The sequence below is a fragment of the Trachypithecus francoisi genome, unplaced genomic scaffold (genome assembly GCF_009764315.1).
Source record: "Trachypithecus francoisi isolate TF-2019V2 unplaced genomic scaffold, Tfra_2.0 Lachesis_group7, whole genome shotgun sequence".
NCBI classification, from domain to species: domain Eukaryota; kingdom Metazoa; phylum Chordata; class Mammalia; order Primates; family Cercopithecidae; genus Trachypithecus; species Trachypithecus francoisi.
In genome coordinates, this window is record NW_022681472.1 from 49,573,881 (window position 1) to 49,601,416 (window position 27,536).

At 36.4% G+C, this 27,536-nt stretch overlaps 1 protein-coding gene across 5 annotated transcripts in view; it reads left to right on the top strand.

Annotated features, from left to right (window-relative positions):
* TMEM67 (transmembrane protein 67) overlaps window positions 1-27,536 on the top strand; it is a 98,160-nt gene that overhangs the window by 44,601 nt on the left and 26,023 nt on the right. For 2 of the 5 annotated variants that reach the window (XR_004435239.1, XR_004435238.1), the window contains exons 15-28: window positions 1,381-1,437; window positions 3,005-3,103; window positions 5,180-5,278; window positions 5,694-5,780; window positions 6,889-6,988; window positions 7,083-7,222; window positions 9,347-9,487; window positions 13,328-13,408; window positions 14,484-14,600; window positions 18,223-18,339; window positions 18,444-18,548; window positions 19,173-19,275; window positions 24,613-24,755; window positions 25,703-25,847. Coding sequence is in view for 3 of the 5 variants with exons in the window: in XM_033202595.1 (XP_033058486.1) it covers window positions 1,381-1,437; window positions 3,005-3,103; window positions 5,180-5,278; window positions 5,694-5,780; window positions 6,889-6,988; window positions 7,083-7,222; window positions 9,347-9,487; window positions 13,328-13,408; window positions 14,484-14,600; window positions 18,223-18,339; window positions 18,444-18,548; window positions 19,173-19,275; window positions 24,613-24,755; window positions 25,703-25,783 (1,470 nt within the window). In the remaining 2 variants the exon portion in view is untranslated. Of the gene's footprint in view, window positions 1-1,380; window positions 1,438-3,004; window positions 3,104-5,179; window positions 5,279-5,693; window positions 5,781-6,888; window positions 6,989-7,082; window positions 7,223-9,346; window positions 9,488-13,327; window positions 13,409-14,483; window positions 14,601-18,222; window positions 18,340-18,443; window positions 18,549-19,172; window positions 19,276-24,612; window positions 24,756-25,702; window positions 27,344-27,536 lie in introns of those variants that run through there. The other 3 variants (XM_033202598.1, XM_033202595.1, XM_033202597.1) reach the window with 3 other exon arrangements.

Below are 27,536 nucleotides of genomic sequence, written 5' to 3' on the forward strand. Positions count from 1 at the left end.
CAACATGGTGAAACCCTGTTTCTGCTAAAAATATAACACACAAAAAATTATCTGGGCATGGTGGTGGTTACCTGTAATTCCAGCTACTTGGGAGGCTGAGGCAGGAGAATTCTTGTTGCTTGAACCTGGGATGTACAGATTGTAGTAAACCAAGATTGCACCACTGCACTCCAGAGTAAGACTGTCTCAAAAGAGAGAGAAAAAAAAAGTTAAGTCATGAAACTACATTGATGAAGTCTACCTCAAATTACTCTAATTATAAAATATACAATTCTTTCATCATTTCTTAATTTCTCATGGCAGCTGTTGCAAAATTTTACGTCAGTTGTAAACATCCAGCTATGTCTCTGCCCTTTATCTGGTCTTGAGCAGATCAGGACCATCTAATACGAATTCCTTAAGATTTCCTCTTTAATATTTCAGAATCTCTGTTTCATTGTCCTTCCCATTTCTTGTTCCTGTTTCCAAGAAAGAAGGTCCCCTCCTCTCTTCCTAAACTAATCTTCTATCTAACTCGTTTATAGTACATTTTCCAATATCCTGTTCCATCCCTAATGTCTTATTCAGACAGCCTCTCTATGAGTCCCTTTCCTTTGTTTATAAAAACTCTCAGATTGCCTTATCTTAAAAACAAACTAAAACAACCAACCAACCAAACAAACATTTTACTCAGTTCTGCCAGCTGCCCAGCTTGCTAATGTATCTCTTCATTTCCCAACCATTTACTCTTTCATAATTTGCAGTCTGGCTCTTGCCATTTACTTCTTTGAAAACCTCTTTCATGAAAGTCAGCGATGGTTTCCACGTATAGTGGCTTTCTTCACCTTGACATTTATACAACATTTGAAACTGTACTCAATGTCCTCCTCCTTCTTGAAACTCCCTATTCTGTGACCATGGTAAGACTTAGGTATCTTCCTCTCCTACCCCCACAGTCCTCTTCTCTGACCTTTTACTAGGTTCTTCTTTCTCTTGTCTCTTAACGTAGTGGTATCTTTAAGGTTTTGTTCAGATCTTTGATTAATCTGCGGTTTAGCAACTGGTGGTTTACCCAGTTGCTAAATTCCTAATGTACAAGTTTAGTCAAATTCCTCAGTTACAGAAGTCTATCAGAAAATGAAATATGGTTAGTCTGTGCATGAATTTAACTTACCTCCTAACAAGCCCCGTTTTTAATGTGCGTGAAAGAGATATTTAAAGTAGCACAAATAATTCTCAAAAGCGTATCTATTTACATGTAAGTAAATCAGCTCTAGTAATATTGATAGTTAGAAGCTATAGTGTTTATGGTAAAACCCAGCTACAAATGTGTTTTTTAAGAAAAGTAAGTTTGTATTACATAATTTCAGTATAGCTAATTTCTTTTGTTTTAAATACCAGGTTTCTTTCTCAGTCACATATGAAATGGATCATGGAGAAGCACATGTTCAGACAGATGTAAGTTTATTTTAACCTATTAAAATATATACAGTGTATTTTATAATTAAATAATTTCAGATGTGCAAGAAAGTTGCTAAAACAAATTTGCCAGATATTCTTTTCCTAGCCTCCCCTAATGTTAGCATACATAACCTTAGCACAATGATCATAATCTGGAAATTAATATTGATGTAGTCCTACTAACTCATCTACATACTTTTTGAATTTCACTATTGAATTTTTTTCTGTTTTAGGACCCAGTCTAGTGTCACATATTGCTTTTAGCTGTCATATCTCCTTAGTGTTTTACAATGTGTGACAGATTCTTAGTCTTTTGTGACCGTAATACTTTTGAAGAGTACTGGTCCCTTATTTTGGCCCTCAATTTGGGTTTGTCTGGTATTTTCCCATGATCAGATTGAGTTCATACAGTGTTGGCAAAGATGCCATCAAAGTGATGCTATAATAATAAATAAAAATAAGTATCTCATGGGGAAGATTCTTTGAAATTACGCAAACATCCTGCTTCTTATTCTTCTTATTCTCCTATTCTCCCCCTCTTTTTTTTTTTTTTTTTGGAGACAGAGTTTTGCTCTTGTTGCCCAGACTGGAGTACAATGGTGTGATCTCAGCTCACCGTAACCTCTGCCTCCCGGGTTCAAGTGATTCTCTTGTCTCAGCCTTCTGAGTATCTGGGATTACAGGCTTGTGTCACCATGCCCAGCTAATTTTTGTATTTTTAGTAGAGATGGGGTTTCTCCATGTTCGTCATTCTGGTCTCAAATTCCCAGCCTCAGGTGAGCCACCGCACTCAGCCGGCCCTCTAATTTTATTTTATTTTATTTTATTTTATTTTATTTTATTTTATTTTATTTTATTTTGTTTTAGATGGAGTCTTACTCTGTTGCCCAGGCTGGAGTGCAGTGGTGTGATCTCGGCCCACTGCAACCTTCACCTTGCTGGTTTAAGCAATTCCCCTGCCTCAGCCTCCCTAGTATCTGGGATTACAGGTGCATGCCACCACACCCGGCTAATTTCTTTGTATTTTTAGTGGAGACGGGGTTTCACCATGTTGGCCAGACTGGTCTTGAACTCCTGACCTCAGGCAATCCACCCGCCTCAGCCTCCCAAAATGCTGGGATTACAGGCGTGAGCCACCGCACCCGGCCCTCTAATTTTGTTGAATAGCATCCATTGATGATTCTTACCTGCAGAAAGTTTCACTGTGATATTTGCCTGATGGTGATTTTCTGTTTCCCTAATTACTTTTTTATTTATTATTTTGGAACTTTACTATAAGGAGAAACTCTCCCTTTGCTCACATTATTTATTCAATTATTTATTTTTAAATCAGTGTAAACTTGTATTTATTTTATTCTAGTAATTATGATATGTTATTATTTGTTTTCTTGTTCAAATTGTCCCACATTTGGCCATTACAAGTTCCTCCAACTTGACTCCTGTGTCCTTTCAACATGTCCCACCCCACCATTTTTTTGAGCACTTCCTTACTTTCTGTTCACAGTGTTTTTGAGCACCAATGAGAAAAATTACATAAATTCTCAATTGTTCTTTTGTTTTTTAGATTGCTTTGGGTGTATTGGGTGGGCTAGCTGTTTTAGCATCTCTTTTGAAGACAGCAGGATGGAAGAGGCGCACTGGGAGTCCCATGATTGATTTACAGGTATAATCTCAGGAGTTTTTAAATAATATTTTAATCTTTTGACTATTCTAGATCCTTTTCATAAGACACAGCTAGAGGATAAGTAAAGAAGTTGCATTGAATTTTTCTGGGGTATGTAATTAGGATAAGTATTGCTGGGTCATATGGTATATGCGTACCTCATTTTCTTCCCACCATACTGTATGCCAGTCTATATTCCTACCAGCAGTGCTCTTCTTATTTCTGCACAAACTTGGCAACACTTGATATTTTTCCAACCTTTCCAATTTTTGCCAATCTCATGGCATATAGTAGTATGTCACTGTTGATTTCATTTTCATTTCTCTGTACTCTTCATATACATTTTAATCATTCAGGTTTTTCCTTCTGTGAACTGCCTGTTTATATCCCTTGCCTACTTCTCTATTATGTTTCCAGTTTTTCTTGTTTATGTGAAGGATTTTTTTTATTTTCTAAATAGTAACCTCTTTTTGGTTTCTGATGTTGAAATATATGAACAAATAAATATGTGACCCATCTGTCATTTTTATCCATGTGGTCCTTTGTTTAACAGAAACTTTCAGGTTTGTTTTTGTTTTTGTTTGTTTTTATGAGACAGAGTCTCACTCTGTCGCCCAGGCTGGAGTGCAGAGGCACGGTCTTGGTTCACTGCAACCTCCACCTCCCGGGTTCAAGTGATTCTCCTGCCTCAGTCTGCTGAGTAGCTGGGATTACAGGCATGCACCACCTTGCCTGGCTACTTTTTTTATTTTTAATAGAGACAGGGTTTCGCCATGTTGGTCAGGCTGGTCTTGAACTCCTGGCCTCATGATCCGCCCACCTCGGCCTCCCAAAGTGCTGGGATTACAGGCATGAGCCACCATGCCTGGCCAGAAACTTTTAGTTTTGATATCATCATATCTGAATATTTTTTCAGTGCTTTTAGGATCTTGTTTAGGAAAACCTTCCCTATATCAACATCACAAAGATAGTCTACATTTTATTCTATTAACTTTATACTTTCACTTCATATTTAACCTTTTATTTTTATCAAACATTTAAAAAATATTTACCATGTACCAGGCACTTTTTAAAGCTTTATGTATGTAATTTTCTTAATCCTCACAGTAGCTCTTTGAAGTTAGGTTATTATTATTATTCGCATTTTACACATGAGGAAATTGAGGCAAAGGTTAAATTTTCTACTCACTTGATTTTTACAACAACTCAGTAATAGATATTTCCATTTTGCTGATGAAGAACATGAGAAAGGTTACAGGGTAGCTTTAACCAAAGGATCTTTCTGATTCCAAAGCCAGTGAGCTAAGGAATCAGCAGGGGGACTTGATTTACTACTTGGGATAGTCCAGAAAGGCTTCCCAGAGAAGTGAACTTTAAGTGGGATTATCTCTTCATTCTACAATAGTCACTGAGGCTCTACTGTCTAAGTGTCTGGCACTCTGCCAGGAACTAGAGGCTGTGATAGTGAGCGAAGACAGACATAGTCTGTGCTCTCAGAAATCATGAGAGCTTACCAGAGAGAGGAAGAGAAGAATATTTGGTAAAACAATGCCCATTTTATTCCACAAAGTATTCGAGATGAAAGTATGGAGTGGTTAGTCATTGACTAATTAGATGACTGGAACTGGCAGATGAGGCTAAAAAGTTAATTTTGGCCCATATTGTGAAAGACCTTGTGGATCAGGAATTTATACTGCAGTGAGGAGTTGTTCATTTTTAACAAGGGAAGTGACACAATCTAATTCACATTTTAGAAAACTAACTCTGGTGTTAGTGTGGAGGAGAGATTAAAGGGGACTAAGAGAAAATTAGAAAGCAGTTCAATTTTCTTAGATAGTGAAAGATGAGAAGCATTGAAAAAAGAGGCTACCAGGAATGGCCAGAAAGGTAAGGAACCAAAAGGTAGCAAGGAGGAGGAAGCAGGTGGTCTTTATAGCCAGATCATATGTGGATATGTGAAACAAGGTGTTTCAGGCTTAAGAAATGTAGTGGATGATGTATAAAAGTGGTAGTATTACTAACAGTGGTTTATACATTGAGTCTTAAACAGCTGTAATTCTTGTTTTTTAATTGCAGACAGTTATGAAATTCTTGGTGTACTATGCTGGTGATCTGGCCAATGTTTTCTTTATCATCACAGTGGGAACAGGTCTTTACTGGCTTATTTTCTTCAAAGTGAGTGAGTTTCTGAATTTACCCCAACTGCCAGTATCGGAATAATTGAAAAATTTTCTTTATAAAGGAACTATTTTTGTTTGGGAGAATTTTTGATCAACAGTATTACGAAAAACCCGGGCGACAGAGCGAGACTCCGCCTCAAAAAAAAAAAAGAAAAGTGCCCAACTCTCCATTCCTTGAGTGTGCTGAGCTTATCAATTACATCACTATCTTCCTCTTTTATGCTTTCTTTGGTTTTTAAATTGTGCTTAATAAAAACCTTGTTCAATTGGAAGACTTACGTGGGAGGATCCTGTGAGTCCAGAATCGAGTCCTGCCCGGGCAGCATACTGAGACCCTCCTTTCCCCCCCCCAAAAAAAAACAAAAAAAAAACTTTGTGTGATTATATTTATCAAGTAATTTTTATTATAGGCACAGAAGTCTGTCTCTGTTTTGCTACCAATGCCAGTTCAGGAAGAACGTTTTGTCACTTACGTTGGATGTGCCTTTGCTCTGAAGGTAAGTTTTAAAGGACAGGTTACCAAATTTAAAAGGCCTGCTAATAAACTAGTAAGTCTTTAAAATTAAAATGCTTTCAAAAATCTTTGGTGTGAAATTCACTTTGGTTTTGAAAGAAAGCATTAATTATTTTATGTGGTAAATTTACTTTTATTTGTAGTAGATGCTCAGTCTGAAAATCTGCCTTAAATATTTTTTTCAAAGAAGCCATAAATTTGTATGGCTTATTTGATAAAATGATATTTCAGTATATAACTTTCCTTAAAGTCTGATGATACATTCACAATGGGACAAAATGTCTTCAGGCATGAATTTTGTCTCCATTAATCAAGGATAAAGTGTTGAGATCTTAAAGCTGTTTTGTCTGTCTCTAGATTCCTTTGCTCCTTTCTTCCTATGACCCCCATCCTCAACTTAGTGTTCTCTATCAATGTAGGTGAAGCTCTTTATATGCCTCTTGGTAGTCCTTATCCCATCGTACTGTGAATATTAAGTGTCTCCTTTTTCCACTGACTGGGAGCTTCTCGAAGTGAAGTATCCCATACTCAGATTTTTATCCCTTATTTGATCAATAATGCAACAACTAGAAAGAATGCCTCAGTTTAAACATATTGCTTCTATAAATGAGAAAGATGTGTTTCAACAACACATTATATAAAAATCAGAAATCTTAATAGCAGAAATAGAAAAAACAGAGCATTCAAAAACTTTAATTAGGAAAAACAAACTATAGTTGAAAATATCTTTACTTATAAAGAAGTCAACTGATCTACAAAACGAGGTATGCTTCTAGAATCTTTGGGAAAGAGTCAATTATATAAGTCCCTATGTAAGGAGGAAAATGTCGCCTCTTTTCATATTCCTATTTTAAAGAAATAAAAAGGAAAGGTAAATTAAAATGTATATGAAAATTCTGTGAATTTGGTGATTCCAGGTTATCTGATGAGCTTCTAATGATCCCCTAGTGGTATTATAACTTCATGTGAATTCACTTATAAAAGTATATGTTCTTGTGATAACAGTATGTTTCTTAAAGAGTCAATATTGGTTTTATAAGTGGGCTTAATGCTGGTACTTTTTCAGGTGTTTTATTATATGTCATTCTCAGGCACTACAATTTTTGCATAAGCTCATATCCCAGATTACAATAGATGTATTCTTTATTGATTGGGAGCGACCTAAAGGAAAGGTTCTTAAAGCTGTTGAAGGTAAGTGAAATAAACATTTGTACCAAAATTCTTTTGTTATCCTTGCAGAGCAAAGGAGGTAGAATTCTTTTACTCATTTTGTTTTTCTGACCAGGTGAGGGTGGTATACGAAGTGCCACTGTTCCTGTAAGCATATGGAGAACATATTTTGTAGCAAATGAATGGAATGAAATTCAGACTGTGAGAAAAATTAATTCACTATTTCAAGTACTTACTGTCCTCTTCTTTTTGGAGGTATAAACTGTTTGATGTGATTATATGCAACTTACATGTACCTTACAAATATTAAACTAATATAATTCCAACTAAGTTTTCATGACAGTGGAAGATTTCTCTAAAGGTTGAAATATTGTTGTGAAGCCATTAAAAAGGAGTGACTTTATGTTATTTATTTTACCACAATTTTTTTTTTAAGTTTACCATCTTAAGCATTTTTAAGTGTAGAGTTTAATAGTGTTAAGTCAGCCAGGCGCAGTGGCTCATGCCTCACTTTGGGAGGCCAAGGCAGGCGGATCACCTGAGGTCGCCAGTTTGAGACCACCCTGGCCAACATGGAGAAACCCTGTCTCTACCAAAAAATACAAAATTAGCCGGGCATGGTGGCACATGCCTATAATCCCAACTGCTCGGGAGGCTGAGGCAGGAGAAGCGCTTGAACCCGGGAGGCGGAGGTTGCAGTGAGCAGAGATCACGCCATTGCGTTCCAGTCTGGGCAAAAAGAGCGAAACTCCATCTCAAAAAAAAAAGATGGTGTTAAGTACATTCGCATTGTCATGCAAAATCATCACCATTCATCTCTAGAACTCTTCATCTTGCAAAACTGAAACTCTATACCCCTTAAACAACCCTGTACCCATTCCCTGCTACACCTAACCCCTGGCAACCACCATTCTATAATACTTTCTGTCTCTGTGTGTTTTGACTGCTCTAGGTGTAAGGAGTGGCTTTAAAACCAATAGTTTGTGTCAGAAGCCCTCGGGGATCTTTTGTAAAATACCTATGCTCAGGCTCACCGTTAGAGACTATGTTTGATTTAGTAGCTTTGAGGTAACCCCAGGTATCTATGTTTTGAAAAAGCTCCCTACTTCCTGATCCATATTCTCCTCTGCATTAGAATCACTATTATAAGTTTGATATTTTTCAACTAATTTTTATTGAAAACTTACTATGGACTATGTTCTGTGCTAAGAGCTGGGGCTAAAATGAACAAGATGCAACATATTTATTATACATTTGCAGTTATTTCATGGATTTAGTTGAAATTATTAAAGAAAGTATTCAGTACTAAGTATAAGACTGAACATGGAAACCGTTTATATGGGAATAGGTTTTCTCAGGAATTATCTGCTTAATTAAGATTGAATATAAATCATTAACTCTTAGGTCTGTCTGTCTTCCCTCTTTTTTCTTCTTTCTTTCCATTCTCTTTCCCCTTTCCCTTCCTTTACTTTTGTAAAGCTAGTAGAAGACTGTTTGTATCCTTAGAGCTTTTAAATAATATGAGCAATACTTCCAAAATTCACTTGAAGTAGTATTTTGGTTTTTCTTAAATAAACAGATAAAATTTACATATGTTTATAGTTTACAATACAGTGTTTTGATATATGTATTCATTGTGGAATGGCTAAATCAGGCTAGTTTATCTGTTACCTCACATACTTCTTTTCTTTTTGAAGGGGTGTGTGTGTGTGTGTGTGTGTGTGTGTTTGTGTGTGTGTGTGTGTTTAGGAGTTTCCTCAGCTTTAAAAGATGTTACGTGAAAAAGTTTTATAGTCAAGTAAGTTTGGAAAATATTGGATTCAGTATAATCATGTAGCATCTTTTACTGTAAAACTTCTCAGAGCCTTTATTCTACAAGGGTGGGAAGCATGGAGGTGAGCGTAATGGATGGACCAAATGTGTTTAAACATAGATTACTTTTTCAAAGAACTTATGCCCTTTAGAAGACATTTTGTAATATACTGTTTTAAAGTATAAAAATGTTTAGTACAGTGCCTGGCACATGTCAAATACTCATGAAATACTAGTTGTTGGTTTCACTCATTGGTAGTTTACTAATGAAAGTTTTATCCTTTTAATTAAATTTGTAGTCTTGTCAGTGTGTATGACAACAAGGTTATATTTGACCCTTAGTCATATTGAGAAGAATGCCAAATGAACTAACTAAATATTGTGTAATAAATACTTTGTAGTTAAGATACTGGATAATAATTATTTTTATCTAGATTTTCTACTGTTTATACAAACTTGGATATTTTAGTTTTTCAAGGTGAGTAGGGAGAGGTTTTCTATTTTCAGTCTAGAGTAGTTTTCTTTATCCATGTCTGTTTAAATTATTACTTTTCCTTTTTACTCCAGGTTGTGGGATTCAAGAACTTGGCATTAATGGACTCATCTTCTAGTCTTTCTAGAAGTCCATCTGGCTATGTAGCTCCTTATAGCCGCATTTTGAGATATGCAGTGTCTGCTGCTCTTTGGCTAGCCATTGGAATTATACAGGTAAGGAATTATACAGGTAATATTACTTCTAAGTAACATTGCTTCTTCATAACTCTGCCTACTTACTGATTATCATCAAACATTGACCACATCCTTCTTTCTGTAGCAGAAAGAAGGTGACAAGAGCAATAAGCTAATAGTCAGTTCTTTTTTTTTTTTTTTTTTTTGAAACAGCCTTCGCTCTGTCGCCCAGGCTGGAGTGCAGTGGCATGATCTTGGTTCACTGCAGCCCCTGCCTCCCAGGTTCAAGCAATTCTCCCACCACAACCTTCTGAGTAGCTGGGACTGTAGGCGCCCACCACTACGTCCAGCTAATTTTTTTGTATTTTTAGTAGAGACGGGGTTTCACCATGTTGGCTAGGCTTGTCTTGAACTCCTGACTTCAGGTGACCCTCCTCCCCTCCCAAAGTGCTGGGATTACAGGTGTGAGCCATTGCACCCAGCCAGTAGTCAATTCTTACATTGTGTTAGTCACTGTACTAGTTAACTACTGTTGATCCATCACTTCTTGGCTTTTAGGCTAAGATCAAGTGTAATTACTGTTGATCCTTGAACAACATGGGGTTAAACTATTTGAACTCATTGAGAGTAGAAAATACAGTGTTCACAGAATGCAAATTCTGCATCTGCAGAGGGCCAGCTTTCTGTATAGATGGGTTCCAGCAGGACTGAATGTGGGACTTGAATATGGGTGGATTTTGATATACTTGGGGGTTCTGGACTCAATCCCAACATACTAAAGGAAAATTGTAATTGCTTTATACCTAATAATGCCTCAGTCTTTATAATAGCCCACAGAGATAAGCTCTGTTATTATCCTCATTTTATAGATGAGGAAACTGAGACACAGGAAGGCTAAAAAAATTGCCTGAAGTCATGTGACTAGTAACTGACAGAACTGGAATTTGAACTCAGACAGCCTGATTTCAGAGTTCACGTTCTTGTCGATAGTGGGGCTCTGAAGGGCCTTTGAGAGTCTGCAGCTTTATAGTCATAGGACAGACTCCTTGTTTAGTTTATATGTAAATACAGGGACAGATAAGCTACCCTAAATATGTTGTTTTCTTTTGAAACATAACTTATTGTTTACATTTATTTATATATCATGAAACCTTACTCAAATTGCTCGTACCCCTTGTGGAGTTTTTATTGAAATATTTATTAAAATGACCAAAAGTAAAAATAAGTCTTTTTAGCCTCAGGTCCCATGGATCTAGTAGAGGCTATAAAGAAAAAAAAAAAAAAAGGAAAGAAAAAAAAGAAAAAGAAAAGCAGCAGCAAGCATCTAACTTTCAGGTACTCATAAACAGAAAGAGTCCTTCTGTTTAAAATTTCCTTAACTTTTATAATCAGCACATGAAGATAGGACCTCTAGAGAGACCACTTTTAACTTCCTATGGCTGGCTAATAGCTATCTACCTAGAACAGCCTACTTTTAAGGATCTTTTGAGATTTTTGTTTGTTTGGTTTTTGTTTTTAGAGACAGTCTTCCCCTCTCTCCCAGTCTGGAGTGCAATGATGCAATCATAGTTCACTGCAGAATCAACCTCCCAGGCTCAACCAATCCTCCTGCCTCAGTCTCCTCAGTAGCTGGGACTATAGACACATGCCACCACACCCAGTGATTTTTTTTTTTTTTTTTGAGACAGAGTTTCACTCTTGTCTCCCAGGTTGGAGTGCAGTGGTGTGATCTCGGCTCATTGTAATCTTTGCCTCCCAGATTCAAGCGATTCTCCTGCCTCAGCTTCCCAAGAAGCTGGGATTACAGGGGCCTGCCACCATGCCCAGCTAATTTTTGTGTTTTTAGTAGAGACGGGGTTTCACCATGTTGGCCAGGCTGGTCATAAACTCCTGAACTCAAGCTATCCTCCCATCTCGGCCTCCCAAAGTGCCAGGATTACAGTTATGAGCCAGACTGAAATATTTTTAAGAGAACATATTCTTAGAGAATTAGGTCCAGGTGGTGGTATTCAGTAATCTGTGTATTAACTTTTTAAATATATATTTATTTTAAATTGATGAGACTTACTCAAAGTTGAAACTACAGGGATGGAGTTAGTAAAGGACAACTGACAACCAGAAAAAGAAAACAAACATATTAGAATTGGAAACAAGATAGAATCAAAAGAGTATGGAGTTTGATGTTTACCATCAATGTAATAGTAAGGAAATATTTTGTACAATATACCAATATATTTTGTGAGTATATCAGATTCATCTGGATGTAGAGAGTCTAAAGCAGTATCATCTGAAACTTTTCATATTTGGTTGAATATAACACAATCAAAAACAAAATAAGAGTGGCTGAAATCAAAGAGAACCTTATCTTTCCCATGAAAAAGATAAGCAGAGGTCCAAAGTACAGGGCTGGAGTGGAATGGTGGCTTAGTGCTACTGTCAGGACCCAGAAGCCTGTCCTTCTGCCCAGCCACAAGGGACTTCCATCTCCACAGTCCCTTCATGGTCCATAATGGCCAATGAAGTTACAGGAGGGAATTGAAGTAGGTAAGCTCACCTTTTCTTTAACAGCCTTTTCAGAAGTGCCTTTCAACATCTTCTTGGCTAGAACTTAATAGCATGGCCACACCTAACTGCACTAACTTTCAGCTGGGCAGCAGTATATCCTGCTCAAGGAAGGGATCTGTTACTAAGGAGAAAGGGTTGTTGGGACAGCACCTAGCAATCTCAGACACCACCATCTAACTTCATTCTTTGCATCTCACTTTGCTGTCAGCTGGATAGTAAACCTTTTCTCTCCATGGTAATATTCTAAAATGATCAGTGTTTATATATTTGTCAAGAATCTTTGAGAGTTCCTTTAACAACCTGTTACAGTTTTGTAAATTTGTCTAAACTCTTCTTGATTCTAATAATGTCAGGCTTTATTGTTCACTCCTTCTATTTCCTTAAACCCAGCCTCTTCAGCTTTTAAGTGGTGTCTTTTAATTTTTAAACCTTGAATATTGCTGTTTTTGACATCCTTTAAAGAGGTTTACAATATATATATATAGAGTATGTAGGAAAACATTTTCAGCAGTCAGCTACTGTAGATTCACTCTATTCATTCACATATTTGAGTGCATTTTATGTACTGGATGCTGTGCTGAGCTTATGGATATGCTGTTACAGGAACAAATGACAGATTGTGCCAAGTGCTGTGAAGAGATGCAGCAGGGACATGAGATAGAGAGTAAAAAGAAGGGAGGGGAGTGGAGGGTAGGAATGGGGGACAGTGGGGACAGCTTTAAATAGAGGAGTTAGGAAATTTTACCTTTTTGTGAAACATGTCTAAAGAGATGTACCAGGTAAAATTTTTATTTATAAAATTTCTGTTTCTACTATTAAATCTAAGAAAACACTGGAAACCATTCCATATGAATTTTTAATACTTTATAGTCAGAATACTAGATATATGCTTTTTATGTGCTGTTCTGGCAGAGAAAATTAATTTGAAAAGTAGAGAATTTTCTCATGTCTTGTAATTTAGATGAGCAAAATGACAAAACCAAACATAAATCTGACCATCGATGCATTGATTTGTCCTACATTTTTAAAAGACTTTTTCTTTCTTCCCACATGTTTGTCATAGCTTGTTTTAATGACACAGAAAGTTTTCAGAACTCAAAATAGGTTCCCTCAATGACTCAACACAATTTCAAAATCCTCCTCCCTTGGACAGAAGACTCAGAAATGATAAGTAGGACTTTATCACATAGGAACTGTTAAAGACCACTGTGCTTTTGGTTGGAACTTTTTTTTTCTTAAGATACTACACTGTGGCTGTAACAGAAAATTAAAATCCTAAAAGCTAATAAACATAAACTTGGCTTAATGTTTCAGATCGTGTTCTTTGCTGTCTTTTATGAGAGATTTATAGAAGATAAAATTCGACAGTTCGTTGATTTATGCTCTATGAGTAATGTAAGTACTTTCTGACTTCATCTTGCAACTGTTACTTTCCCTTTTTAAAGGTCATGAGTTTGTTAAGAGAGGCTTTAAAAGTGATTTGGTATGATTGAATTTTTGGTCCAATTTTCCACTGGTTGTTAATTCCAGAGATATTATAATTTTTATATTATATAATTTTAATATTTTAATAATATTACAAGTTAATATTTACTGCCTTAGTTTTTTCATCTTTTTTGTTTGTTTGTTTGTTTTTGGAAACGGTCTTGCTCTGTCACCCAGGCTGGAGTGCAGTGGCACCATCTTGGCTCACTGCAACCTCTGGCTCCCGGATTCAAGCAATTCTCACACCTCAATCTCCTGAGTAGCTGGGATTACAGGTGCGCACCACTCTGCTGGACTAATTTTTTTTTTTTTTTTTTTGTATTTTTGGTACAGGTGGGGTTCACCATGTTGGCCAGGCTGGTCTTGAACTCCACCTGCCTCCAGCCTCCCCAAGTGCCGGGATTACAGGTGTGAGCCACTGTGCCCAGCCTGTTTTTTTCATCTTTATTTACAGTTTCTTAATTATGTATTTCTTATGCTGCCAAGTAGTTCATTAATTCCAGCACCCCTGAAAATTGTTTGTATATCAACGCTGTTTCTTCTTTTCCTTTTTTTTTTTTCTTTTTTTTCGAGAAAAGGTCTCGCACTGTAACCCAGGCTGGAGTACAGTGGTGCAGTCGTAGCTCACTGCAACCTTGACCTCCTGAGTTAAAGCAATCCTCCCACCTCAGCTTCCCAAGTAACTGGGACCACAGGTGTGCACCACCACCAACTCAACTTTTTTTTTTTTTTTTTGTAGAGAAAGAGTTTCCCTATGTTGCACAGACTTATTTCTCCCTTTCTTGGAAAATATCTTCAATCTCTTTCTCAAACACTTTAAAAAAAAACCTTATTATCCTTGTTTACTGTATTATCCTCTTTATATATTTCCCAAGAATACAATCTTCATTATTTTGGGAAAAAGAAAGCAATTTTAAGGAAAACTTAATTTTTTATTGTTTTGCAGAAGAGTTGCTAATAGCTTCTTTTTATTCTCTTTTTATAGATATCAGTGTTTCTGTTATCCCACAAATGTTTTGGATATTACATTCATGGTAGATCAGTACATGGGCATGCAGATACTAATATGGAAGAAATGAATGTGAACCTTAAAAGAGAAGCGGTATGAAAATGTTTTACATCTTTTTGTTTTTAAGTTGAGAAATGGATTCTTATAAATCTTGGATTTGTTTTTTTGAAAAAAGTCTTTATTGATAACTTTTTTTTTTTGAGATGGAGTCTCGCTCTGTCACCCAGGCTGGAGTGCAGTGGCGCAGTCTTGGCTCACTGCAGCCTCTGCCTCCTGGATTCAAGTGATCCTCCCGTCTCAGCTTCCTGAGCAGCTGGGACTACAGGCATCTGCCACTACACCTGGCTAATTTTGTATTTTTAGTAGAGACGAGGTTTCACCATGTTGGCCAGGCTGGTCTTGAATCCTGACCTCAGGTGATCCACCCACCTTGGCCTCCTAAAGTGCTTGGATTACAGGCGTGAGTCACCGCACCTGGCCTATTGATCACTTTGAAAGTTGCTAGGGACTGCCGGACATGGTGGCTAACACCTGTAATCCCAGCACTTTGGGAGGCCAAGGCGGGTGGGTCATGAGGTCAGGAGATAGAGACCATCTTGGCTAACACAGTGAAATCCTGTCTCTACCAAAAATACAAAAAAGTTAGCTGGGCATGGTGTTGGCGCCTGTATTCCTAGCTACTCACGAGGCTGAGGCAGAATGGTGTGAACCCGGGAGGCGGAACTTGCAGTGAGCTGAGATCGCACCACCGCACTCCAGCTTAGGCGACAGAGCGAGACTCTGTCTCAGAAAAAAAAAAAAAAAAAAATTGCTAGGAACCAGCTCACCCTGAACATCCACAAAGGCAAAGAATCTGATTTTATCTTGTAGTTCCTATATGAACTGTATTTCACAGTAACCAAATAATTCATGAGGGAAAGTTCCTCTTTATAGAAGAAAGTAGAAGGAATTCTAAGTTAGAAAACTTACCATTTTGCAGCGACTAATGGATTGATGAATGTAGTCTGCCATCATCAGTGGATGCTAAACAATTAAGTGATTGTTGACAGGGAACTTTATAATGAGGGATCAGGTTGACGTAATATAGATGCCCTGTAAATAAAAATAAGGATAACTGACCTATACACTTCTTGCCATGATGTAGTAGGAAGTATATAATACCAATTAAGTATTTTTGCCTAAAAAACTGAACCTGAGTATAATCAACCCTCTAGCCTAATCACCAGTTTACAGGAAATACAGGCGATAAAGGGACAAATTAAATAGTGCCATAGAAGGTAATTAGCCAGGTCCGGGTATAGGCTGCCTCACAGGATAGATTACTCAGTGTCTCCAGACAAATCAATGGCATGAAAAGAAAAGGAAGGATGATGGTGCCAGTGTAGGAACATTATAAGAAAGATTTGAAAAACAAACCAATCTGATACAATGTGTGGACTTTATTTGGATCCTGATTCAGACAAACCAACTATTTAGAAAATCTGAGAGACTTTTAGTGGACTAAATGTTAAGGAATAACTAATTTTGTTAGGTATGAAAATGGCATGGTAGTTATTTCTTTTAAAGTCCTTGTTAGAAATGCATACAAAGCATTTACAGATGAAATGACATGGTCTGGGTTTTACTTTAAAATACTCTAAGAAAAAAGAAAATTTGGGAGGATAGATGAAACAAAATTGATAAAATATTAGTAATTGCTGAAGCTAGGTAATGAGTGGTTTACTGTTCTCTCTACTATGTACATCTGGAAAACTTCCATAATAAAATTTTTTAGAGAATAGGATGTGCTTAAGTGGAAAAACCAAGAGGATTTCGTGATTAAGGGCCATACCTGTGACTTGTAAGAATTTGATACGTGATAATGACATTTCAGAGAAGAATTTATTTAATACATTGAACTGGATCACTTGATTAAACATTAGAAATTACCTTATAATTAAAAAGTTAAATGTAAAACATGAAGCCATAAGAACCTAGAAAAGAATATTTCAGACTGGAGGATGATATTCTAAGGATAAAGAATAGAAAGCATCAAAAAAATATTAATTGGTGTTACTTTATTAATATAGTACATTTACATATCAAGCAATCATAAATAAAAGGTAAATTAGAGTAAAATACTTATAATAAATATGACAAAGATATTGATAACAATATTGAAAGTTATGCAAATCATTAAGAAAACACTAAATTAAAATCTCAATGGAAAAATGACCAATAGACACTAATAAACCTCTAAAAAGATTTTAACTCATAATCAGAGAGCTGAATATAAAAATAATGATTTTCCCCTCTTCAAATTAGCAAAATTTTTTTAGAAAAGCTAATACTTAATAGCATCAAGGACACAGTGAAATGGGCAACCACAAAGCTACTGGTGGCAGGTTGAATTTATGCAGACCTTCTTGAAAGTGTTTGGGCAACATATATACCAAGAGCTTTTTAAGGTTCATGATCTTTAATTCACTGATTTTATGAATGTTAAGGAAAAATTAGCAATATGAACAGCTACTTAAATTCAGGATCTTTATCACAGGAGTTATTTATAAGGGAAAAAGTATGTAAAAATTAGAGAATATTAAATAAATTGGCTTACCTTTATGGTGAAATCTTAAGTAGATGGTAAAATCATGTTTTAAAGAATATTTAATGACATGGGGAATTGCTCAGGCTATAACGTTAAGTGAAAAAGAAGTCATTGTGATCCCAATTTTATGCTATTTATATGTACATCCCTTAGAAAAAAGACTGGAAGTGAAATTCCTTAATATATCTATATTTCTGGGTGTTGAGACTAGGTAATTTTTTTTCTTTTCTTTTTTGTATTTCTCTTTTTTTGTAAATTTTCTGCAATGGCATGAATGTTTTTAATCAAGAAAAAAAATTTTAAATAAAGAAGTTCACTATATGTATTCTCCCTTTAACTGTATAGAAAGACAAAGAAGGAAAATATTAACCTCTGGAGTAGGTAGACAGGCTTTATGTAGGCCAGAGAACTTGAGTCGAGCCTTGACGCATCAATCAAATCAAAAATTTTTTACATATTTGTGGTTGTCAGGATCCAAGTTGTATAAGGGAAACCCAAAATGGATATGGATATCTGGTTCATAACATTAACTGTTTGGTCACGTATCACTATGTTTTATTGGAATTAATTAAGGAAGCATCTCAAAAATGTTTAGAAAACAAAAAAGATCATTTGCAATTATAAAACTAGTTAACTCCAAAGCAAGACCTTTCAGCATACATTAAAAGAGCAATAATCTTCCTTATAAGGGAAGCTAAGAATATCAATATACAATAAACATATATATAGTCTTTATATCATCTCCTTTGCTCTACTTAAATATATATACTCTACCTAAAAATATATATGCTCTACCTAAATATATAAATGTATATGTGATAAATATATAAATAGATATATTATATATTATAGATAAATATATATATTTTTCTTTTTATTTAAAGTAGAGCAAAGGAGATGATATAAAGACCTTCAAGGGAGTATGAATTAGAATAAAGTAGAAATTAGCAGAATCTGGGAACCTAGGATAATGGTAGAATCTGTTTCTCAAATACAGTTTCAGTGAATTTCACTTAGCACCTGAATCTTGTAATACATGATAACAGCTAAAAAACAGTCTGTATTTTCTTTTTAAGTCAGGAAATTTTTTATCATTTTGATCTTAACTTAAATTCTTTAACTTTTCAGGAAAATTTGTGTAGCCAGCGAGGTTTGGTACCCAACACAGATGGTCAGACTTTTGAGATTGCAATTTCTAACCAGATGAGACAACATTATGACAGAATTCATGAGACACTAATAAGGGTTTGTATAAAGTACAGTTCAGATATATTCCGTCAATATTTAATGTTTTTTAGATACCAAGAACATAAGACTTTGTATTTATTCGTTTCTCTTTTTTACGTTAGAAAAATGGTCCTGCTAGACTATTGAGTTCATCAGCAAATACTTTTGAGCAGAGTATAAAGGCATATCATATGATGAATAAATTTCTTGGCTCCTTCATTGACCATGTATGTATGTCAACATTTATATTTAAGCTGGGATCAAATGCAGTTTTTAAAAGGTTAAGTGGGAATGTCAATTATTTCTTCAAGTCAACCAAGTCAGTAAACTTAGAACCCCCCCACTTAGGACCTTCCCTTCTTTTGTCTGTCACATTCAATACTTAGGAATAACATATTTTTAAAAGACATTTCTAGCATTAACAAACTACGGCTTAGGGATAGAGTTAGGTTATGCAAAAGTAAAATGAAATTTTCTGTGTCTGTTAATATAATGATGATTCCCTTATACTATGTCTGCACTGGAATTTTGTTAGCCAGTTACCAAAATATTACTGTATTATTCATTATTGAAATCCTTGTGTTATGCTATGATTGTACTTCTGAAAAGCATTTTATAAATTGATTTTCAGTATATTTAGCCCTAAATACTACTAAGGGCATTTAAAATTTAAAACATTCCTATAGAGAAGTTTGTTACAGGTTTCAGTGTAGTAAATTCAGTCTTTTTGAAGAACAGATTTTCTTTGTGTACTGTTCATTTTTCATTTTCTCTCCTGCTGATTTTACATTAATTGCAAAGCATTTATTTCACTGCTGTTTTTGAAATGATGCTGTCTTTTTTTAAATTAGGTTCATAAGGAAATGGATTACTTTATAAAAGATAAGTTGCTTCTTGAAAGAATTCTTGGAATGGAATTCATGGAACCAATGGAAAAAAGCATCTTTTACAATGGTATCTTTTAAATCCCTTTGTAGAACTTGATAACTATTTTCAAAGTTTGAGAAAAAAGTGCTTGTAGATATTTTTCTTTTTTTTTTTTTTTTAAGATGGAGTCTCGCTCTATCACCCAGGCTGGAGTGCAGTGCTCACTGCAAGCTCCATCTCCCGGGTTCACACTGTTCTCCTGCCTCAGCCTCCCGAGTAGCTGGGACTACAGGCACCCACCACCACGCCCGGTTAATTTTTTTTGTATTTTCACTAGAGACGGGGTTTCACCATGTTAACCAGGATGATCTTGATGTCTTGACCTCGTAATCCGCCCGCCTTGGCCTCCCAAAGTGCTGGGATTATAAGCATGAGCCACCGAGCCCAGCTGATATTTTTCTTTTGATTTAATAATTTTATGGATAGGCACATTGGTTCATACCTGTAATCCCAGCACTTTGGGAGGCCGAGGCAGGTGGATCACCTGAGGTCAGGGGTTTCAGACCAGCCTGGCCAACATGGTGAAAACCGTCTTTACTAAAAATACAAAACTTAGCCAGGCATGGTGGCAGGCACATATAGTCCCAGCTACTTGGGAGGCTGAGGCAGGAGAATGACTTGAACCTGGGAGGTGGAGGTTGCAGTGAGCTGGGTTCACTCCATTGCACTCCAACCTGGGTAACAAGAGTGAAACTCTGTTTCAAATAATAATAACAACTTTACATGAAAACAAAGGAAACATAATGAACTCAACCTCATGAATTATAATTCTTTTCTGTGTTCTATTTTATTATGTCATATAGCAGGAAACAAACACATAAAAGATTCTATAAGAAAGTAGAAAAGGTGAATTTCAGAATCAACAGTCCACATGGAAGAGATAGTAAAACAAATAAAATTCAGATTTTATTGGAATGTTCGTTTAATGCCAAACATATGAAACACTTAAAGAAGAATAACATTTGTGATTAATCTTTAATACTTAACTTTTTATCTTATCCAAGTTTGTAAAAATTGCTAATATTTGTGACAGGAATAGTGATTAAACCTAGTTTCATGTTAAAAAGATAGTATACATGTCATTTGTAGTATGACTGATGACCTATTGTATGAGTAAGAATAGAAGTGGTATAACCAATGCCCTGGCCTAGATATCATTTACCCACATGTTATTGCATGCCAGATATTGTGTCAGTCTGAGATACACAGACAAATGATCCCTACCTTGGGTATCTTGTTTAACAGACTATAGAAGGCAAACATGTGAATAAAGAGGGTGGTACTGGCATAGAAGTCTGTACAGGCACAGGTTGTGCCGGGGACAGAAGGGAGCATAGAAAATCTAACCAGATATGAGGTAAAGCCGGAAGAGGCAACATGGAGAAGTTTGAACTGAGTTTTAAAAACTCAGTAGCGGCCGGGCGCGGTGGCTCAAGCCTGTAATCCCAGCACTTTGGGAGGCCGAGACGGGCGGATCACGAGGTCAGGAGATCGAAACCATCCTGGCTAACACGGTGAAACCCCGTCTCTACTAAAAAAGACAAAAAACTAGCCGGGCAAGGTGGCAGGCACCTGTAGTCCCAGCTACTCGGGAGGCTGAGGCAGGAGAATGGCGGGAACCCGGGAGGCGGAGCTTGCAGTGAGCTGAGATCTGGCCACTGCACTCCAGCCTGGGCGACAGAGTGAGACTCCATCTCAAAAAAAAAGAGATTAAAAAAACAAAACAAAACAAAACAAAACTCAGTAGCTGTTTGTCAACCGAGAGGATTAAGGTAAGAGAGGGAGGGAAAGACATTCATGCAGACAGGGAAAAGGGGATTCAAAAACAGTGCGCAAAGTGCATTATGCACTTTCAAACTTTATAAAGTCTGATATGAAGTGGGACACAGTGGAAGAGAGTACTTGAAAGATAAAGAAAGCAGAGACCAAATTACAACGGCCTTGCCTGATACACTAAGGAGTTTCACTCTATCCTGTAAACCTGTTGTTTCTAAAATTTTTTTTTAAATTTTTTGCCCTACAAGATGTATATAAGTTGATCCATGGAGGTGTGAGAAGAAAATATTAAAATGTCTATTTGTGTATATTTGCAATTTAATCACCATTAATCTATTTTTAAATTTATATGGAGTAGTAATTAATAAAATATTTCTATTATATCTATTATGGGTTGCATGCTCAACATCTTATTCTGATAGGGATGCATGATCAAAATGATTTAGAAACCACTGCTAATGGGGCCGGGCACGGTGGCTCATGCCTGTAATCCCAGCACTTTGGGAGGCCGAGGCAGGCGGATCACCTGAGGTCAGGAGTTCAAGACCAGCCTGGCCAACATGGTGAAACCCTGTCTCTACTAAAAATACAAAATTAGCCGGGAGTGGCGGTGCATACCTGTAATCCCAGCTACTTGGGAGGCTGAGGCAGGAGAATTGCTTGAACCCAGGAGGCAGAGGTTGTGGTGAGCTGAGATCGCGCCATTGCACTCCAGCCTGGGCAACAAGAGCAAAACCCTATTTAAAAAAAAAAAAAAAAAAGGGGAAAAAAAAAAGAAAGAAAAGAAAAAGAAACCACTGCTAATGAACATGGATATATCACTGAAGGGTGCTAAGCAGATCTGATTTGTAAATTGGAAGAATTACTCTGTCAGTAGGTTACAAGTTGAGTTTAAATAGATGCAAAATTGTAACAGCATAGTTTAGACATTAGGATTATAGCTTTCCTCCAGGGCATAGTGGCTCACACCTGTAATACCAGCCCTTTGGGAGACCAAGGCAGGCGGTCACTTGAGCAGTTCAAGGCTGCAGTGAGTTATGATCATGCCATAGCACTATAGCCTGGGTGGCAGAGCAAGACCCTGTCTCTGTAAAACAAAACCAGACAAACAAAAGTATTGTAGCTTTCAAAGTCTTCTGGTCTTAGATTCAAAACCTGACTCTACCATTTACTGGCTTTGTGAACTTTGAGAAACTTGCTTAGCCTTTCTGAACTTTAATGCCTTCTTTGTAAAATTGGTTACAATCCTCTAAAAGTTTTGTGGAGTTACTATGTGTTAATATAAAGAACCCAGTAAAGTATCTGTTATGGACAGGCACTCAGAAAAGGAAATGTTATTATTATTATTTTTTTTTTTTTTGAGATGGAGTTTCACTCTTGTTGCCCAGGCTGGAGCACAATGGTGTGATCTTGGCTCACTGCAACCTCCGCCTCCCAGGTTCAAGCGATTCTCCTGCCTCAGCCTCCCAAGTAGCTGGGATTACAGGCATGTGCCACCACACCTGGCTAATTTTTGTATTTTTAGTAGAGGCGGGGTTTCACCATGTTGGTCAGGCTGGTCTTGAACTCGTGACCTCAGGTGATCTGCCCACCTCGGCCTCCCAAAGTGCTGGGATTACAGACATGAGCCACCGTGCCCGGCCCTATTATTTTTAATAATACAATAGTCACTTTCTTTCTTCCTGCTTTTTCTTCCTTTCTCCTTCAGTCTTCCTTCCTCTTCCTCATATCTTCCTCCTCTTTCTAACTGTGTTCTTCCATCTCTCTATCTTCTTCTTTTTTTTTTTTTTGGAGATGGTGTTTCGCTCTGTTGTCCAGGCTGGAGTGCAGTGGCGCAATCTTGGCTCACTGCAACCTCCACCTCCCAGGTTCAAGCAATTCTCCTGCCACCACACCTGGTTAATTTTTGTGTTTTTAGTAGAGATGGAGTTTCACCATATTGGCCAGGCTGGCCTCGAACTCCTGACCTCAAGTAACCTGCCCACCTCAGCCTCCCAAAGTGGGATTACAGGTGTGAGCCACCGCTCCTGGCCTCACTATCTTCGTCTTCATCAAGAGATGATGAGACTATGAGCTAAGGCAGTAGCAGTGGGGCTAGAAAAGAAAGGATTGCCAGAAATGTTAAGGGAAAAGACTAGTCAAAAATTATCCAGACTTCTGGCTGTGTAACTAAGTGGGTGGTGGTGCCTTTCAATAACAGAGGCAATACAGAGGGAGGACCAGGTTTTGAGGGAAAGAGGATGAATTTAGTTTTCAGTATGTTGCATCTTGAGGTACTTTAGGACATCTAGGAAGAGGTATCCAGTAGGCATTAAATATAAGGGACCAGGTTGTAGGAGAAAGTAGAAGCACACAATAAATTGAGGAGTTGCTATCATATGAAGTCATTGCTGGAGCAGTGTTAGTAGAAAATCACCAAGAGACAGCATGTAAAACAGGTTTATTTTTAAGATTTTATATGCCAGTATAATGTGCATATTTTGTAAGGATATAACTTATAGGTCAGTGAATTTTCACAAACTGAATATACCCCTGTAACTAGTACCCTTTCAAAAGAGAACATTACCAGCACTCCAGATGCCCCCTTGTATAAAGCAGATGTTCCTAACTGGGTATCCCCAGGCTGCTTCAGTGGTTTTCTGGATTTCCCTGAAATTGTTGGCAAGACTTGTATATGTATAGCTTTTTGTTTGTTTGTTTGTTTCTTTTTTCCTGGTGAAAGGGTCTTTAGCTTTCATCAGGCTTTTGTGGTTTTTTGTTTGTTTGTTTGTTTAGAGACAGGTTTTTGCTCTGTTGCCCAGGCTAGAGTGCAGTGGTACAATCATATTAATAGCTCGCTATAACCTCAGACTCCTGGGTTCATGCACTCCTCCCATCTCAGTCTCCCAAATAGCTAAGACTACAGGTGTGCACCACCAGATCCAGCTTTTCTTTTTTCTTTTTTTTTTTGGTAGAGATGGAGTCTCGCTATGTTGCTTAGGCTGGTCTTGAACTCCTGGCCTCAAGCAGTCCTCCTGCCTCAGCCTCCCAAAGTGCTGGAATTACAGGCATGAGACACTGTGCCCGGCCTCATCATAATCTTTTTAAAAGGGTGTTCACATCCCAATAAGGATGAAACCTGCTGGTGGAGTGAGAAGAGAACTTAGAGCAAAACCTTAAGGGGACTATTTGAAATAAATTATTGAACTCTTGAACACTGTGTACTATTCTGTGCCTTGCTGGGTTTTTTCTCTAATTTACTCTATCTCAGGGAATGTTTGTAAGATTAATTTAGCTTTTAGTTACAAAAAGAAATAGAGAAAGGCTATTTATTAACTGGTCTTTGAAACTTACACTACCAGCAGTTACCAACCATTGGTCCTAATGTTAAAACTGCTTTTTAGGAGGTGTTATGAGTTTTTTAACTAACCTCTTTTAGATGAGCAAATCTTAAACTTTTTGTTTATTTTTGTGTAAGCCATGAAGTATTGTATATAGTATGTTTCTAATGTGCTGTTGTTAAATATCCGGATTTTGTCACCAGAAATTTATCACAGACTTGTTCCTTTTTTAAATTTCTAATTTATATTTTCTAAACGTTTTTAATAGATGAAGGTTATTCTTTCAGCAGTGTCCTGTATTATGGAAATGAAGCTACCCTTCTTATTTTTGATCTGCTGTTCTTCTGTGTTGTGGATTTGGCTTGCCAAAATTTTATTTTAGCGTCCTTCCTTACATATCTACAACAAGAGGTAAATTTTAAAAATTTTTCTACATTTCCCTTCATTTTCTTGAGAGAAATATGTTAGAAGTAGATATTTTCATAGCAGAGAGTAACAATGTCTACTTTTACTACAATTTTTTAAAGGTTTAGAATATGACTAACCCCACTAAAAGGAGGAATAACATTTCAACCAACTGTACTCTGTCCTTTAGGGTCAATGAAATACTGGGGTCTAGTGGAGGGCATCAGTTGCTTGATTATACATGGAAGAGGAATCCTATAGGAAGACATTTAACTACTAGTCTCCTAGATGCTACAAGTGAACAGTAATTAGAGTCCCATCCACCCTCTCCACCAGATGTTAAATAACAAAAAAACAGCCACTGGAGAGCTAGCTCAGGGCTCAGCACCAAAGGGAAGCCCCCTTTAGCCTGCAGCTTTGACACCTGCCCTACCTGTGTAGATGAAAAGCAACTTTGTGTATGAGTGTGGACCCTGAAATAGCGATTTCAAGAAATGGCAAATCTGTTCTTGAAATGGTGTTATTATCAACTAAATATTCTCCACTATGTCAAAGAAGTATATATGAGTAAGATGCAATTTATTAGTCCTTGACAGTGATCTAGAATTGTGCAGAAATTCTATCCCTAACGAGTAGATTCTTTTGATGTTTCCTTAGTTTTAGACTTAGAAGAAAGTTGCCTTTCTAAATATTTTAAAGTGTATCCCTGTGAACATGAGAGAATTTGTATTATTAATTCATAAGAATTTACTCTAAATGGGAACATACATTGCTTTGAAACTATGAACAAAATTATCATCTTGAAATAATTTTGTGTATCACCATGGGATTCAGATGCCTGATACATGAAAATAGTTGAGAGAATTAGCTAATTTAATCTAAATATTTTAACTGATGTGCATATTTAATTTTGTTTATATTTCTTTTCATTCTGAATTGTTTTAATTTTCCAGATATTTAGATATATCCGTAATACAGTAGGACAAAAGAATTTGGTGTCCAAAACATTGGTGGATCAAAGATTTTTGATTTAACTTCCTGAATAAATAACTTAAAGACTCAGTATAATCATGACCAAAAAAAATGTCATGATACCAGGTTAGTTTGCCATATTTTTAAAACTTTTAATGCAAACTATTCTGTTTTTGTTTTTTATTTGCAGAAAGATTTATTTTTATAACTTGGGAATATATGTGATAAAACAGAAAATATTGTTTTCCCATTGTGTGTGGTATTTAATGCAGTAAATAATAAAGTAACACTGACAGTGAGGCCAAAAAAAAATCTAAATGTTGCTTTCAGCATAATATTTTTTAATGATAATTAAAACAGTCCCCATCAATTTTCTCTGTGGATTATTTTATAAACTGAGAGCTGCCTGAATTTTCTCACATTGACAAAGTAATTTGATTCCAAGTTTAAGACTAGTTTTCAGTTTGATATTTTCATGTTTTGTGTGCTTATGGTTAAAAAAATGTTGAAAGATATTTTCAAGTTTACTTAGAAATTTTAAATTGTATTATTGCTGATTCAATTTGCCTTATTCTAATTGCTTACCCTAGTTGGCAGTGGATTAATTCACTGTTGGATTAATATGCATCTGATGAAATGATATCTTTTCATTCCTTTGTATACCTGTATTAGGTCAGTATGCTCTTTCCATGCAATGTATTTGCATTTCTAATATAGTTTACATTTATTAAGTTATTATATGTGACATTTTTGCCAATATTTTTTATACATTTTAATTACTTAATATTTTAAGAGTTATCTTCCAAAGTTTTGCTTTTCAATTATGTTTAAAGATTGTAAATAGCAAACAGTAAGGCTGGGTGCTGTGGTTCACATCTGTAATCCCAACACTTTGGAAGGCCAAGGCAGGTGGATCACTTCAAGTCAGGAGTTCAAGACCAGCCTGGCCAACATGGCAAAACCCCATAGCTACAAAAAATACAAAAATTAGTTGGATGTGGTGGCCTGTAATCCCAGCTACTTGGGAGGCTGAGGAACGAGAATTGCTTGAAACCAGGGGATGGAGGCTGCAGTGAGCCAGATAGCACCACTGCACTACAGCCTGGATGACAGAGCAAGACCCTGTCTCAGAAAAAAACAAAAACAAAAAACTGTAAATGTATCATGTTTCTCACTGCTTTCTATGTTAATGCTGTGTAAATACTTAAAATGGAATACTGTATAAATATTGTTTATATTTTCTCAGTTGAAAATATATACTAAAACATTTGGTGTTTCTGTTTTCTATTTCATTAATGTATATCTCATGGAGTAGCATTTAGGAATATAGCATTAATGGGGCAGAGGTCCCAGCCATTGCCAAAGTTGAATCTTTTACATTTCCCTGAATCTTGAGGATGACTGAAAAGGAAGTCTTTGAAAGTGCAGTTTCTGAAGGATCACAGTACAGGAATGCCTTTATAAAAGCTGCAGAGATTAATACATGTACCGGCATGGATTTTTAAAACCTCTCAGTCAGAAGCGTATGAAAGAAATTCAACCATCATTCAACATAGAAGAAGTTAATTTTAGTGCAAATGTTTTTAAGTATTAAATTTCACAATAAAGGATCAATTGGCTTACTTGCTGATAAATTAAAACAGAGAAAACATTTAAAATCATTCTAAATTAATTTTGTATGATATTTTTATTTTGGTTAGATACATAAAAATGTGTTCAGATTTTCATACACTATCGACTCCTTTGTTCACATTGTCACAATTTACATTTCCTGATCATGTGCATAGTTATTCACTAGATTCATTACCCTTTGTC